Source organism: Hypanus sabinus, chromosome 11 (genome assembly GCF_030144855.1).
Source record: "Hypanus sabinus isolate sHypSab1 chromosome 11, sHypSab1.hap1, whole genome shotgun sequence".
NCBI lineage: Eukaryota > Metazoa > Chordata > Chondrichthyes > Myliobatiformes > Dasyatidae > Hypanus > Hypanus sabinus.
Genome location: NC_082716.1, coordinates 65,254,889 through 65,272,390, shown reverse-complemented (window position 1 = coordinate 65,272,390; position 17,502 = coordinate 65,254,889). Strand labels below are relative to the sequence as shown.

The window sequence follows — 17,502 nt, the reverse complement described above, 5'->3', positions numbered from 1 at the left end:
AGGACTGAAGGAGGAGGGAGCAGGGGCCCTATAAAGAAGGTGGGGGGAGGGTGGAAGGTGCCAGGTGAAAAACCAATCAGAGGAAAGATCAAGGGGTGGGGAAGGGGAAGCAGGGAGGGGATAGGCAGGAAAGGTGAAGAAAGAATGTAAGGGGAAAGCACTATAGGTAGTAGAAGGCAGCAGAATCATGAGAGAGGTGATAGGCAGCTAGAAGAGGAGGCAGAGTGAAGGTGAAGGGAGAGGGAGGAATTACCAGAAGTTGGAGAATTCGATGTTCATACCAAGGTTCTGGAGACTACCCAGACGTTAAATGAGGTGTTGCTCCTCCAACCTGAGTTTGGCCTCATCATGGCAGTAGAGGATTTACAGTACCTGGTCAATTGGAAACTGTATGGCCCAGAGGAAAGGTCTTGAGTGACATCTAGTTTCATCTTGGATCCAATACTCAGATGAATTCCACCAGATTGATCAGGCACGCCATGGGCTGTCAGGTGCTAGCTGGAGGAGAGGCAATCCTCACAGGCAGGCAGCTCCCAGTCTCCGCCCAGCTAACAGGAGTCATATCATCACCTGCAGTCTATTTAAACCCAGCTCTCATCCACAGTCCTTGTTCACTCATTGAACCGGCATTTGATCTTGTCTTGTGGCTTATTGTTGATGCTCTTCCTTTGGGCCTAGCCTCCTTTAAGCTTCCTGACAGGAACATTCATATCCACTATAAAGATATTGGTCAGTAGCCATCATATAAATCAGTGAGTTCATACAAAATGTTTCTGATCATGAAGTCCATGATGTGAATTAGCCTCACAATTGTGAATTATTGAGCAGATAGGGGAAAAACAAAATCCATTGCTATACAGGAATTACAATACATATAAATGTTGTGAAGTACCAACTGAGGCAGCTTATCAGCTTTATAGACTCCTAACACATTATGAATGACCGCTTGAGAAAATATGCCGATGACCAATAGCTGCTTGAACAATAATCAGTGACTTTACAAGAAAGTAAAAGAGAAGACTAGGAGCAAGTAGTTGAGACTGGCTGGTTCAAAAAGTGAACAAGTGCTGTGGATGAGAGCTGGGTTTAAATAGGCTGCAGGTAATGAGTTGGAAACGAGTGGCAAGTGATTCCTATTAGCTGAGTGGAGACTGGAAGGTGCCTGCCGGTGTAGGCCTGACAATTCCTGCCTCTGAGTCAATCACTTACAGATTTATAACTGCATACATATTTTGGTTCTGATTAACTAATACTTAGTCACTCTACAATTTACAATTTATTTCTGGTAGCAGATTAAGAAACACTGTTAATGTACAACTGAAGAGAAAATGTGAAAACAGTAGCTTTAAATATATTATGTTTGAACACCCAGTGTATTTCAAAAAGAACTTGGATTATCTAGTACTTTTCATGATCACAGTGATCATTGTGAGCAGTTTTGGTCCCCTTACCTTAGATTGTGAGCAGGTTTGGGCCCTTTATCTTAGAAAACATGTGCTGATACTGGAGAGGGTTCAAAGGAGGTTCTCAAAAATGATTTCAGATTGAATGGCTTTTCATATGAATAGCATTTGATGGCTCTAGGCCTGTATTCACTAGAATTCAGAAGAATGAGGGGTAACCTCATTGAAACCTAATAAATGGTGAAAGGCCTTGATAGAGTCGACATTGAGAGGTTGTTTCCTATGGTGGGAGCGTCTATGACCAGAAGACAGTCTCAAATTAGAGGGGCATCCTTTTAGAACCGATGAGGAGGAATTTCTTTAGCCAGAGAGTGGGGAGTTTGTGGAATTATTTGCCACAGGCAGCTGTGGAAGCCAAGTTTTTATGCATATTTAAGGCAAAGGTTGATAGATTCTTGATTGGCCAGGGCATGAGGAAATATGGGGAGAAAGCAGGAGATTGGGGCTGCAAAGAAAATTGGATTAGCCATGATGAAATGGCAGAGCAGACCAGATGGTCCAAATGACCTAATTCTGCTCCTATATCTTATGGTCTAAGAAATACCATCCTCATGTTTCAGAAATGAATGACTTCATACTTTGATACCTTCACAAGTGGGGACTTCTGCTGTCCACTGACTAGAGGCTTCACATTGAAGATTGTTGGATCCATTTATTGCAAACCCTTCAATGCAGCTGAACACACATGTCGAGTTGTAACTGAAATCTCCATACATATCTTTGCAGTTCATGTTACCTCGCTCAGGAATTTTCAATGGTGTACACTGAATAGCTAAAACATGAAATCACACTTGTAAAACATTTAAGTTTAGTCCATCAACATTTTAACCAGCATTATAATCAAAATGGTTTATGATTTAAATCATTGATAAAAAGGCATTGATTTTTGAATTAATCAACTAACTGAGCAACATTGACTAGAATGATTTTTGGTTGAATTCCTTCTCTGTGATGAGTTAATCCTTTAATCCTAGCTCAGTGTCATTTGAACTATTACAATTATTATCAGTAATTCTAAACTAAACAGAAATAAAGTCAGCTATGTTTCCCATTCTGATTTACTATTTAATAGCATATGTTGGGAAGAGCATCTATGGACAGAACAGGGAGGATAGGATTGCCATTTTTTTTGTGTCTGTTCAGGACATAGATGGAGATATCAGAGGGCTAGCCTCACAATAGAACCATGTCCCAGGAGATGGGGGGCCTAATGGAAAAGGTCTTTTGGAACACAAATCCTAACTAATTTGCAGGAATTGATCAAAACATTTGACCTCTCAAAAATCTGTTTGGAACAAAGATAAAAATGAATTATTGACATATTTGGCCAAAGCATTATTCCATTTAAAAGCACATCATTTTAAAGCTTGAAGACTTTTAAATCTGGTGCATTTATAATTTGTCAAAGTGTTACATGAAAATACAATTTCTGAATAGTTTTTAAATAGAGATTCTGCTTTCACTTTTAAAGGTACATGGTCCATTAGGGTAACTAAATTAAAGAACTTGGAAAGCTGGTTTTAAAAACAAATATCATGGTGAGCATTTGGTCCATAACAGAGACAAGGAAGCTTGTTAACCAGTCGTTTATTGTGAGATATAGACCAATATGAAGTACAGTTGAATATCACTAATAACTAACAAACATGATGGTTGGGTATAAAGATTCAATTCCTTAGTATACCTTTACAGATGGGTACCTTTGACGTCCATTGCCCGGAAACCTCACACTCCAGTCTGTCTGACCCCTGTAAGGTAAATCCATCCTCACAGAGAAAGTCACATACTGAGCCATAACTAAATCTTCCAAAGCGGTCAGAACAGTTCATGGAGAGGTTAGGAAGGACCTTCAGTTCACTGCATTTCACCGCTGCAATAAAGAACGACTGAGAGGTTATTTTGTGTTACACATGTCAATTGTTTTTCTTAAGTTTAGATTGTATGTAAAAACAAGGAACGCAATTTAGTTGAATCTGTGTATGTTTGTGAGGTCAGAGGTCATGATTAAACGGCAACAGAGACAAAATATTGGAGGAAGTCAGCAAGTCAGGCAGCATCTAGGAAGGGGAATAAACTATCAGTGTTATAGGCCGAGACCCTTCTGCAGGACTGGAAAGGAAGGGAGCAGAGGCCAGGAATTTTTAAAAGTGTGGGCAGGGAAAAGAGTACAAACTAGCAGGAGACGGGGAGCAGGTGAGTAGACAAGCGGCTGAAGTAAGAAGCTGGGAGGTGATGTGGAAAAGGTAAAGGGCTGAAAAAGAGATAGCAGAGGAGAGTGGACTATGGAAGAAAGGAAAGGAGGGATGGTGATTAGGAAGTGAAGAGAAGAGAAGGGGTGAGAGAGGAACCAGAAAGGGAATGAGAAAAAGCAGGAAGAGGGAGGAGAAATTACTAGAAGTTATTTTCATGCCATCAGGTTGAAGGATACCCAGATGGAATATGTGGTTTTACTCTCTAACCTGCATTTGTGGCAGTAGTGGAAGCGTGGACCGACATATTGGACTGGAAATGAGAAGTCCAATTGAAATGGGTGGTGGATGGAGAGAAGACGCTTGTCAAAGTGGTCTCCCAATCCCACCGGATTTCACTGATGTAGAGGAATCCACACTGGGAGCACTGGATTCAGTAAATGACCCAAACAGGCATACAGGGGAAGTGTTCCTTCACCTGGTGAAGGAGGAGGTGTAGGGGAAGGTGTAGCATTTGTCACAGTCGCAGGGGCAATTGCCAGATCAGTGAGGAGGGATGTGTGAACACAAGAGTCATAAAAAAAGTGACCCCTATGGAAAGTGGAGAGTTGGGTGGGGCATTTGGTGGGAAGGGAAGATGTGCTTTGTGGTAGTGATTAAATGTTGACATTTTATCCCCCTCCATAGCTGCTGCCTTACTTGCTGACTTCCTCCAGCATTTTTTGTGTGCTGCTCAAGAACTCCATCATCTGCAGAATCTCTTGCGTTTATGAATAAACTGCATTACCACAGAGAGGAATGTTTTGTATTTTATATTCAGAAATATTTGAGTAATATTGTAAATATATTGTTTGATTAAACATTCTTCGCTTGTTTAAATAATTAATTTTAGGATTATATGTAAAGGTACGTGAATGGTATACGTCTTCACCACATCATAAGTGTGTGGCTTGCTAAAACTAAAAATAAAGTTTACATATTCTCCTGCTCTCCCTGAGTTTTATTATTCAGTTAGCTTTTATGTTTTGGAGTTGCAAAACATAACAAAGAAAATTGGTTGAATTTTAGAAAGGTGATTATTAATATACTGATATTAATCAACCAAAAAGGAAATGGTTTGAGGATTTTCAATTGAGAACATACTTGCATATGGTATTTTGGTTTAATGTCAGGCGGCCTGATCACCACATCAAAGTGGTGGATGTAGATCTGTGGGAAAATGTAGTTTAAAAAGCAGAGATGGACTTCGAAGTTCACACAACCTAATTCTGTCTCCAGCCAAATAACATCCAAAACCAAGCATACAAGCAAGCTATTTAAATGAATGCACAGTGAGGAAAGATTGAAAAAGATGGACATAGGCAGGTCGCTATAGTCATGCCTTGAAATTTTTACCACATCCATTTAACCTTTTTGTTTTAGGCTTCCAGCATTTACACAGTCCCTCCAAAGAGATGCCTGTCTTGTAGCTTTTTTTCACAGCTATCTGTAATTTTTTTATGAATACTGCATACAATTATGAATAAAACTGTCAATTTAGCTACACTGTACCTTCACATGTTGGTGTTTGGGCTGACCACTGCCCAGAAATTTTACACTGGAGCCTGCTTAGTCCATTTAACGAAAATCCTTCAGAGCAGCTGAAATCACATGTTGAGTTGTATCCAAAATCATTAATAGGATCAGTGCAATTCATCGTGCCATGCTCCGGATCTACCAAAGTTTCACATTGTTGAACTGAAAGAAATTAAGTGAAAACCGATAAGGAAGTTGTTTCATTGTAAAATGGTATTCCAGTATCTTAAAATAAAATCATGCCTTTGCATCTGGGTTGTTGATCTGTCCATTGACCAGAAGCTAAACACCGGATTCTCTCTGCTCCATGAACCACATATCCTTCTCTGCAGCCAAAAGTGCAGGTTGAATTGTAGCGGAACTTTCCAAATGGATATGAGCAGTTCATGATATCCTTACTGGGAACCTCCATCCCACGGCACCTGTTAGCTGAACATCAGGGACAAATAAAAAAGCTGCTAGTGCAAAATCAACAATTACTTATCACTATCAGCTTTAATTTTGAGTTCTTTTTATAATAAAGAAGAAACCAGTCATTTTACTCATTAGTGTAATGCTTCTCAACCTGGGCAAGTGAGCTTTTAAAAAGGCAACAAGAATTGAAGTGGGGGAAAGAAATAAATATATATATTAAAGTTATTACGAATTCCATGGAGCATGTGGGGATCTTCCGATATTCAGGCACTCTTTCTTTCTTTTTCTCTTTCTTTCTCTTTTTTTATAGGGTAGTTAGGGGGGAGGGGTTAAGGGGAGGGGGGAAGGGTTATATACATTTTTTTTCATACTTTACTTTGTAACTACTTAAAAATGCAATAAAAAAGTTTTTTAAAAAAGAATTGAAGTGGGGTTCTATTAAGAAAGATTTTAGGTAAAGTTCACAAATAAGGGTATAATTAATAAATGATGATTTAGTAATACCACTTCCAGCAGTCCCAGGTATTTCTGGGATAGCTCCAGTTCCTATTCCTTAAAGTAGCAGTTCACAATGTCATTAGGTATATATTGGTTAGGGAATGGGGTGCCCACTTGCAATTTATTGAGTGTAAAGTATCTCACTCAGAAAGCTTCCAGTGAATGGGAATTTAGAATATAAACATGGATTATACCTTCGCACGTGGGTACAGGTGCATCCCAGTCTGCAGAGGCATTACATCGCAGCCTCTTTTCCTTGTCTTTTTGTATTGAAAATCCTTCAACACAACTAAAGTCACAAGTTGAGTTGTAGCTGAAAGTTCCGTAAGGATTAGAACAGTTCATAATGCCGTGGTCGTGAGTCTCCAGTTCGAGGCACTTAAGGACTTTATAAAAAAAAACATAACACCGATATAATTTAAGAAAGTCTGGGTGTTTCATTCTCAGAAAGGCTCTTATAACCCAAATGTTAAGCACTACTGCAGATTTTGACTGTATTTTTCCAGAATTCACTTTACATCTAGCATCTGAAGTTTTTGTAAAATTCTTATTTTATACATGAGATTATTACAATGTTAAAATATCACAAAAGCAATAATGTCAACCGTAAAATATGTCAACGAGTAATAAACCAAAAAAAAAAGAGTTGGAGGAGTTGTATAAAAGGCATTGTTAGTCACCATCCAAACACTGCATCATTAGGTAGGCACCCTGACCTGCCTGGTTTTAACTTTATTATTCTCTTACCTTTGGGAATTTTCAAAGTTCCAGTATGGCCCACAGCGCCATTATGGTTTACCAGGTTCAAAACAAAACAGTGGTAAGCCTGGGTTCTTCAGTGCAGCTGATTGGCTGTACCATGTTTTGGAGTGTCATATCACTCACTCTGGCAGTTCTAAAGAAATCTTTCACCACACCTGAACCATTAGCTCCTTTTCCTTCTCTCTACAGAATCTGCCTAACCTGCTGAGTCTGCAGCTTTATTTCAGATCCCCAATTCTTTTTATATTTTCCACCTCCTACCAGGTTTCCTTCCCTAAAGTGCACTAATAAACCAGATCATTTTCAAGCAATATTGAGTTGTACTAAGAGCTCACCTTTCTCGCATCGTTCTCCATGGAATCCCTCATAGCAAGCACACTTAAATGAACCAATTGTTTCCACACATTCACCATGACCATTGCAAATGTCTGGAGTGCATGTAGCTGTGAAAAGATTTAGCATATTTACTTTATGCAATGAAACAATATTAAAGGCTGATCAACACTTGTCCTCAACTGTCACAATATTGCCAGTTTGATTCCAAAGATATGTTTGGCCATTGTTATATCCATCCACAATGATTCCAAATTTTCATATTATGTCATTTCATTGGGACCTCAATGATTCGATTGTTCTACCTGAGATACAATTTCACATATAGATCGTTTTTTGAATGAAGAACATAAAGTATATTCGGTGGCCGCTTTATTAGATGACTCCTGTAGCTACTAAACTACATGATTACTAGAACGTTACCTGGGTTTCAGCACCTAAGTTACAGAGAAAGGTTGAACAAGTTAGGTCTTCATTCTTTGGAGCTTAGAAGATTGAGGGGCGACTTGATAGAGGTATTTAAAATTATGAGGGGGATAGATAGAGTTGACCTGGATAGGCTTTTTCCATTGAGAGTAGGGGAGATTCAAACAAGAGAACACGAGTTGAGAATTAGGAGGCAAAAGTTTAGGGGTAACACGAGGGCAAACGAGTGGCAGCTGTGTGGAATAAGCTTCCAGTAGAAATGGTAGAGGCAGATTTGATTTTGTCATTACAAAAAAATTGGATAGGTATATGGACAGGAAAGGAATGGAGGGTTATGGGCTGAGTGCAGGTAGGTGAGACTAGGTGAGAGTAAGCGTTCGGCACGGACTAGAAGGGCCAAGATGGCCTGTTTCTGTGCTGTAATTGTTATATGGTTATATGATGTGTTGTGCTTTCAGAGATGCTCTTCTGCACACCATTGTTGTCGTGCAATGGTTATTTGAGTTAATGTCACTGTCCTGGCAGCTTGAACCAGTCTGGCCATTGTCCTCTTACCTCTCTCATTAACAAGGCATTTTTGCCCACAGAACCGTTGCTCCTTGGAGTTTTTTTTTCTTTTTGTTTATTTGCACCACTCTCTGTAAACTCTATAGATGGTTGTGCGTGAAAATCCCAGGAGAGCAGCAATTTCTGTGATACTCAAACCACCCTGTCTGGTAACAACAATCATCCTATGGTCAAAGTAATTTAGATCACATTTCTTCTCCATTCTGATGTTTAGTCTGAACCTCATGACCATGTTGGCATGCTTTTATGCATTAAGTTGCTGCCATATGATTGGCCAATCAACTATGTACATTAACAAGCAGATGTACAGATGCACCTAATAAAGTGGCCACTCCACTGAGTGTATAAGGAAGAAAATTGTTTAAAATTTGCCTTTTCCTGTCTTTAACTTGCATCTTGATGATTCACGTCTTTTTTTCTTGCTTTGCTTTTACCTTACACATTCCACTTATTTCAAATTATAAATAAGATGTCTATTAGATCACTTCAAGTTCCTCTTTAGCACCTCCTAATAAGCCAGTTCATCATTGTTCTGGCCTGGATATATACTTGAAAATGTTAATACTCATTTAAAATCTGCTTGATTGGAATTTGAAAGGGAATAAATTAGAGAAATGGATTAATATCAGAACACGTCAGATAATCATTGTAAAACAATTTTAAATGGATCCCCCAAAGCTGACCCTCACCTAACAGGGTGAGCAGCACACTGACTAAATAGGATGCCCCCAACTCTGCACCTGGGAATCACTGCTCCACCACCACCTCATGATGCTCCTGATTGTCTTCCCCTGCTACTGATCATGCTACACCCCCCCCCCCCACAAACCACTGGTATCATATCCCACCCTGCAACACCAAACACCCCCCCTCACCCTTTCCCTCCCTCTTTTCCTCCAAGCCCCTATTTCCCTATATTACTACCTCTCTACGAGCCCGACATGTTACCCTCTTATAATCCCATGCCTGGCCCCAGCTTTAAGCCCTGCAATGTATTTACTATCCCCTCTGGCCTCCTCTCTGACACTGAGGGGTTTGTCCCCAGAGGAAGCCTCGCCTTTGTATTCCTGTGCTGACACCTCTTTGAGTTCTAAGCCTGTCATCGTGTCAAGCTCTTTTTTGGTCAGCTCCACCTAACTGCCTCTTTCCTTGGTAAAGAGTTTTAATTCCACTTCAGGTACTGACCTGCCTGTCTTCTGTCTCCTCCACTGCCAAGATGATCCAAAGTGCAATCTAGAACAGCAGCTCATATTCCACCTACATTCTCTACAACCCAATGACATGAACATTGAATTCCCCAATATCATGTAAACTACACTCTCTCTCTCTCTTTCTCTGACACTTTCTTTCTACTCAGGCTTCTTTCCTCATCTCCACCTCCCACAGCCCTCTATCTGTTTCTTTCCCCTTCCAAACCTACTCCAGCTGCCCTTCACCGGCACACTCCCACTGTTCCCATCGGCCCACCACAGATCACCTCCCTTTATTTGATTCCTGTTCATTTTCCTCTCTTGTCAGATTCAATCATCTGCAGCCCTTTACAGGCTCCACCTGTTGCCTCCCAGCTTCTAGTGCTATCTCCATACCCCCCTCCCCAACCTGATTCTATGTGCCAATCATCTCCTCTTTGCCTGGATCCACTAGCCTCTTGGCAGCTCTCCCCCCACCCATCCTTTTGGCCTCCTTATACTGGCTAACTTCCCTTGTTCACTCCAGCTGAAGAATCTCGAGCTGAAATCTTGACTGTCCACTTCCCTACACAGTTTCTGTCTGACTCCCAGAATTTTTTTCTAGGTTCCAGTACCTGGAGTCCCTAGTGATTCTTAACAACCACAGATACTGGGCAACACTTTCTAACCACAGACTAGTATCAGAGCTGCTCTTTTTTTCACGTACCGTCAGCCTGTTTAGGAACAGGCAAAGATCTGAGGCCACAGTTCAAAAATAAAGGTCAAGGAATACCCCTAGTGTTTTTAAGCAATCCAGTGAGTTGAGCCAGGCAGAAAACTGTCTAGAAATTCAATACAGGCCTATAATATCAAATAGCCTCGTCACAGCTAAGACTGAAAACTATGAAGTGATTTAACTTTATATTTGGAGATGTTTTATGGTTATTTTTAAAATGGTGTCTATTGGGATATTCTTTGGAGCCAGTATGAATTCAGAGGTGCAGGGCATGAGGTGGCATGCTGGCCAGAGCCATTGTCTGCCTTCTCCACGTATGAGTCCATTCAGGTATGTTGGCTACAGTGGAAGTGGGTCAGCTTGGCTGAACGGAAACCAGGGACAGTGAGTCTGGATAGAAGTAGGGCTCTGGCACTCATTCAAAAGTCACCTTATGACTTATAAAGCTTTCTGAGATTTTATTAGTGATACAAACTCAGACCCCAAAATAAAAGTTTTTTTTTTATCTATAATGATCTGGTTTTGTTTAGTTACCTTTGTAACACACTGGCCTCTTCTTTCTCTTGCAAGGCTCATCATTCCACAATCCTGAATTTTCTCCCACATTGATATACATTTCCACACAGTCTTCATTATTCTTTCCATTGTTGGGTTCATCCGGAGCCCAGTTCATGCCAATATCCTCCAATTTGCGACTTGTTCCGATCCAGGTCCAAATATTGTTGTGCTTCCTCAAACCAATCCAGACATGACCTTTCCCACCTTTCAAATAGTTTACCAGGTAAGCGATTTCCTCCATATTCTGTATTGCCACCATGTCGGTGAAATGAGTTTGACAGTATTTCCTTGCCTTTTGCCAAGTCATGAGTTGATTTTTGTAATAGTATAACCAGCTGTGTGCACCTCCTAATATCAGAACTCCTGTAAACCAAAAACATTGTGCCAACATTTTTTAATCAGTTGCTGATTGTACAAAGAGAAAGGTAAATATGGTTAATGAATTTATTCCTCCCAGAAGCAAGCATTAGAATAGGGTGTACAATTAAGCCTTGAGTATTAATTACAACCACAGCTGTCAATTGGTTGCTATTAATGGGCTTGATCAGCATAAGCACAGACTAATTAATCCAGCAGATTTCTTTTTCCTTTAAGGATACATTCATCCTGCTTGGTATGCTCCCTCATGTGGATGAAAAACAGAGATGAAATATTGGGTGAGGGAGAGAGGGACACAGAGTCTAGAGCAGAGATCCAGATCCAATTCCTTTGATTGAAAGCCAGAACTTTATTTAATTTACAGTCATTCTTCAGCCACTCATTCAGTTGCACCTTCTGTCTATCCATCATCTCCTCCCTTATCATACCTATATTTCTTTCCCACTCCCTTTCACTATTTTCCTTTCTTCCCTCACATAGAAGATAAGGTCCTGTGCCCTTTATCATGAAAATTTTGACAGAGTATAAGCTTGATTCTAAATTGCAGAATGCTACACTAACAGCATTGGAGGTATATCTTCATCTGAATGTCTGCAATAGTTCAAGAGGCAGGCCCTGCCCCAGAAAACCAATTGAGTACAAGTTCTCAGGACGCCAGCCTGGGGGAAGACACTGGTGTTTATTTGTATATCATTCTGATGAAGGAGGATTTTTGCAGAGCTGACGCAAGGCACACGTGTCATATGGTTGTGAGGAGTATACAGTCTTGTTTAATTTAACCTTTGATGAAGCACTTCTTTCAACTGCTGCGTTACCAAAACTCTATTCTAAGTATTGCAATATAGACTGATAATATGTTTTTATAACCTGTTTAACTCAGGTCAACCAGGCAATAGCAATAGTGTCAAATGGAAAAACTATTCATTCAGCAAGCACAGCATCAGGTGTGTGGTCTTTCACTGTCAAAGGTTTATTGAAAAGCTTCACTCTGCAGCCTCTTCATTTTACTCTAAAACCTCTCTCCTGTTTCTGTCAAGTAACGTCCTGCAAATTCCTCTTCACTTTCCTGCACAAATTCAACATGTATGATGGGTTTCAGCCTTGTGACAAGATACTAGTTCATTTTTATTTCCATCCCCAAGCCTGCCTTCCTTGGGCCGTTTCCTGGACATTCATCTCCAGACAGCAGCAATAGCACTTTTTCCCTGGTACTGAAATTCAGTTCTCAAGCTTCCAAGGCAATGCTTAATACACGACTGATATTTTGGAACCATGGCATGTTTAACACAACTGATCATGGAATGAATTTCAAGGTTTTTTTTAGATCCATGTGCTACTGCTCTTGATTGCAAAGCAAACAAGCATCCTAATTCCAAACTCAGGAAAAGTAGCGTGAAGTGTTCTGGCATAGTGACTTCTGGAGGACAGTTTACTTAAATTTGTGAAATAACATTAATAAAAGTAATTTGCTTCTTAAGAACATTCAGTTTCCAGATTCTTTTCCTCATACATTTGGTGTACAGATCAAATGACTAGTTCTGTGGGACAGGGACAGTTCTTTTTAAGAGATGAAGGAAAATTTATATAAAGCAAAAACACTGACATTTTGGCAAAAAAGGGAAGGAAAAAATGGACTGTCAAGTGACTGAATGAGAATCTCTGGTCCAATTTTTCGCCCCTGGGGTGAGAAATTTGGTTGGGGAGGTGGTGGAGGGAAAAATGGATTGTAATGCAAGCAGGTGTCTTTTCAAAGACGATGATTTTTCAAAATATTTATTAAAACAGTAAAACAGTCCTTGCAGTAGCACCAAGTAACAGATGTCAAATAATCAACAGAATCTTACCATAGATAATGACAGTTAATGTCAAGAATCGGAATATCTTATCTTGTATCCGCGGACAGTTCACGCTAGCATGGGATACCTGCACGTGAAGAATAGATCAAGCAAAAATTTGAAGAATATCCTGGGTACAAAGTGAAAGAATAACAAACTCAGCCTTTAGCTTTGTATAAGATACTGAATTGTGCTGTTTGGTACTTTTATTTATTGTGATCTCATTTTTGGACAAATCTTATTCTTGAATGTTATTGTATGATTGCAATAATAAACATTAATCTCCTTCCTAAAGTTGGCTTTCCTCACAGACATAGCAATCTGTTGCGGAACAGGAGGATATCAGAGCCAAAGCTGACTTTATCCCCACCCGACAGACCTGCTGCCAGCTTGCAAATGAAAAAAAATGGAAATAATTTAGATGTCTTAGCTTGATGAATATTAAAATAGTAGAGTATTTACATCTTTCAATGAAGTTGAAAAGAATGTAATGTTTTCTATGGTTGCAATGATTGCAAATACATATAAAATATCTTCAGTTTGTTTTTTGTCTAATGTTTCCTTTTTATACTTCTTTGTTAGAGAGCATGAACTCCTTCCTTTAACTTGGAATCATTATTTCCTCCAAAAGTGTTGGGTGGACTAGTAGAAAATGTGTTTTAGATAATTGTGATTCGGTTCCATAATATTTTCTAATCATTTGAATTTTGTATATGGCCACAATTTCCATGGAGATTTATCATCTGAGTTTTGTTTCCTGTTTGGTTTCTGGATTATGAATTTGATCTTGTGGATGAACAAATTTAGCACTCCAAATGTATCTGTAGTATTACAAATTTTACAAAAGCTTATACAAACAGCTCTGCAGCAATGTCACATGCAGGCTGAGGAAGTTGGTGGTTGATATGGTGAGAGATCGTACAAAGGTTACAAGACCACAGGGCACAGGAGTAGAATTAGGCCATTCAGCCCATCGCTTTTGCATCACCATTCCATCATGGCTGATTTTTTATCCCTCTCCACCCCAGTCTTCTGCATTCTACCTGTAACTCTTCGAAGCCCTGATTAATCAAGAACCTATCAACATCTGCCTTAAATATATCCAATGACTTGGCCTCCACAGCTGTCTGTGACAACTAATTCCACAGATTCACTATCGTCTGGCTAAAGAATTTTTTTCCTTATCTCTGTTCTAAATAGATATTTCTCAATTTTGAGAATGTGTCCACTGATCTTAGTCTCCCCCGGTATCGGAAACATACTCTCAACATTTATTATATCTAAACCTTTAAGTATCTGATATATTTCAATGAGATCCCTCCTCATTCTTCTAAACTCCAGTGGATGCAGGCCTAGAGCCATTAAATATTCTTCAAATGTTAAGCCTTTCACTCTTGGGATCATTGGCTTGAACCTCCTCTGGACCCTCTGCAATCCCAGCACAACCTCCTCAGATAACAGGCCCAAAGTTTGCTGAGAACACTCTAAGTGTGGTCTAGCTAATGCCTTATAAAGCCTTAGCATTACATCCTTACTTTCGTATTTTATTCCTCTCAAAACGAATACTAACATTTGTCTATCTTTCGACTAATTCAACCTGGAAGTTAACCTTTAGGGACTTCTAAGTCCCTTCACACCACTAGATTTTCAAATTTTCTCCCCATTTGGAAACTAGCCACTCCTTTATTCCTTCTGCCAAAGTGGGTGGCCATGTACTTCCCTTCACTATATTCCATCTGCCACTTCTTTGCTGTTCTTCAATCTGTCTAAGTCCTTCTGAGGTTGCTGCCTTCTGTTTGTTTTTAAAGGCATCCCAATCCTCAATATTATATGCCTTCTCTTTTGCTTTTACGTTGTGTAATGTCCTGGCTAAAATTTCTGCTGCTATGCTGTAAGATAGTTTATATCAGCAGTTTTCTTTAAAAGCAGTGTGCCACGCTGGAAAGTGTGTTTTGGCTTTGGCTAAGATAAGGACCCATGTTGTCCAACTAAGGAATGTGAGTCAGCCAATCAGGATTATGAGATGTGAGAGAAGGTTCTAGAGAGCTGTGGGGAAGAGCTTTCTGAAGGACAGTAGTTTGGCTTAGGGTCTTTTGGCAGGATCTGCGGAGCAGGGCACAAGGGGAGTTGTTGCAGAATGCCATTGGAAGGAAAACCCTCGTTGCAAGAAGTGCTTTGTGGCTCCAAGAAGAAAAGGTCAATATTGCTGAGAGAGTCAGTTTGTTGGAGACAGTCTTTGAGGGGGGTTTGGAATGTGGCATGTGCTTTCATGCAGTCACGCAGCATGTGAGCGAAGAGATACACCCCCAACTACCCCAGGATGAGCTCCAACGTTATGTGCACATTGAGTTGGTTTAACTGTAATGGATCCTTTTATTTTTATTTTCTTTTTCTGTAGCTGTTCATTAAAGGTGAAAATTTGGTAAATATACTTCCGTTATAATTTTATGTTGGTGTATGATCTGTCATTTCTGGGCTACTGATAACTGTGTATGGGCAGTACTTACACAGCGTTTGCTCAAATCAAAGTTTCTTTAATTGGACCATCACAATGTTCCTGTTTGGTTGAACCCCAAGTCACACCAACCCTATACATATACTGTTTATTAAAGGTGACCTTCTCACTGCTGAATCACCTGGCTGTTACCAGAGTTAGCTAACCAGCCAAGTCCGTATACAAGCTCTGGTAAGAGAGTTACAGCTGTCTTTGACTTCCCTTGTCAGCCACGGTTGCTTCAACCACCCTTTAGAATACTTCTTCATCTTTCGGATGCACCTTTCCTGCACCTTCCGAATTTACCCCAGAAAATTCGGAAGGAGGCTATTGTTGTTCTGCCTACACTGTATTTGTCTAATTCATGGTTGGGAAAAGGAGAAGGGAGAGGAGAAGGAGTGGGAGGCACCCGGGAGACATTTTGTAGTGATCAATAGATCAATTGTTTGGAATCAAATGACTTTACCTAGTGTCACAGGGCTGGGTGTGTCTGCACCCACACCATTCTCTACCCCTGAAACTCCTCCTCTGCCACCTGAATTGGGTATCTATCATAATTTTTTTTAAGTTCTTTTCACTTTCACTTCTGCAGCTACTGGCTATGGATGATCCTTTCCTTCTCATATTTTTGATAAATGACTTGGCTAAAGCCATAACCCTCAGCTGACTGCATTGATAATCAAAGGTTTTGCAGTTAATAGATTAACACATTTACTGTACTAAATATACAGGCATTTTGCTCAATGCAATAAATAGTGCATAACAGAAACTCAGTCAGCTCCATCGTGAACACTAACCTCCCCAGCAATGAGGACATCTTCAAAAGGTGATGCCTCAAAAAGAGGGCATGCATCATGAAGGACTCCTAGCACCCAGGACATGTCCTATTCTCATTGCTACCATCAAGGAGCTGGTACAGGAGCCTGAAGATACACACTCAACATTTCAGGAACAGCTTCTTCCCCTCCGCCCTCAGATTTCTGAATGGACAATTAATCCATGAAGACCATCTCAGTATTTTCCCTCTCTTTCCAAACTACTTATTGAATCCAACGTTCTCCTTTCTTATACTTTTCATTGTAATTTATTATGTATCGCAATGTACTGCTGCCACAAATTTAATGACACATGTCGGATATATTAAATCTGATTCTGATATCTGGTCATGAATAGTTAACAATATTGACACTTTCATATGTAGCACTGGAACAAGAATAACCTCATGTATTTTCTTGTGAACTTTTCTTTATGTAAATAAATGAGGTTACAGTTCTCTTGGCTGTGGTTTTACTGCTGTATTCTGTGCTCCCTCTACCACTGCCAGTCCATCCTCCAAGCAGTATACTAAAGCCCAAACGAATTACACTGCAGCAGGCAAGCGTTACACAAGTTTACTTCCCCAGACTTCAAAAAAATCTTCACTCACCATTTTCATTAGATAGTGTATCTGTAAGAGCGTGGTTTCCAATCCTTACAGCTTCGTGGTTAGCCAACCTCTGCAGTTAATTCTTCAACAGCAGGAGTGTAAAGCTCAACCTCTGTGTGGATTTCCTGAAGAACTGTTGATTTGGGACTCGCCCACTTCTGCTTTTCTGAGAAGCTCCTCACGCATGCGGGAAGTTATTCATGGTTCATTTATTGAAGTTTCCATTTGATAACTGTCTATCCTTGTATTATTTTTCCAAAGGCAGTGTCTTATTTTCAATTATTCTTAGTTACTTTGGCTTCAAAAAGAAGGGTAGGTGTGTTGGGGCTGTATCTCCTCATTGGGGGATAATCAACCACCATTTATAAATATATTTCTTACTGTAACTTACAGCTTTTTGTGGATTGTGCTGTACTGCTGCCACAAAACAGCAGATTTCACAACATATGTCAGTGATATTAAACTTGATTGTGATAAGGAAGGAGGGAGATCAAACGAGCAGGCTCATTACTGTCTCCCCATTTACTAACTGCTACTATCAGCAACCAAATCTTCGCAAATTCTGATTAGAGCATACAAAACACAAATGATTTTTGATGATTTTGCAAAATGTACTTTTATACAGAGATGCAGTGTGTTGACATTTCAAACATCTCACGTTATTATATGAATGTAGTGT

General features: G+C 39.9%; 1 protein-coding gene across 6 annotated transcripts in view; it reads right to left on the bottom strand.

The window, feature by feature from the left end:
* Positions 1 to 16,957, bottom strand: part of LOC132402047 (E-selectin-like) — a 68,555-nt gene extending 51,598 nt beyond the window's left edge. For all 6 annotated transcript variants that reach the window (XM_059984550.1, XM_059984551.1, XM_059984552.1 and 3 more), the window contains exons 1-9: positions 16,824 to 16,957; positions 12,913 to 12,991; positions 10,667 to 11,053; positions 7,237 to 7,344; positions 6,334 to 6,525; positions 5,471 to 5,656; positions 5,204 to 5,389; positions 3,148 to 3,333; positions 2,050 to 2,235 (exon numbers count right to left, since the gene is read on the bottom strand). In XM_059984550.1, coding sequence (XP_059840533.1) covers positions 2,050 to 2,235; positions 3,148 to 3,333; positions 5,204 to 5,389; positions 5,471 to 5,656; positions 6,334 to 6,525; positions 7,237 to 7,344; positions 10,667 to 11,053; positions 12,913 to 12,991; positions 16,824 to 16,832 — 1,519 coding nt within the window. In that variant the 5' untranslated portion in view covers positions 16,833 to 16,957. The remainder of the gene's footprint in view (positions 1 to 2,049; positions 2,236 to 3,147; positions 3,334 to 5,203; positions 5,390 to 5,470; positions 5,657 to 6,333; positions 6,526 to 7,236; positions 7,345 to 10,666; positions 11,054 to 12,912; positions 12,992 to 16,823) is intronic.
* Between the last annotated feature and the right edge of the window lie 545 nt (positions 16,958 to 17,502).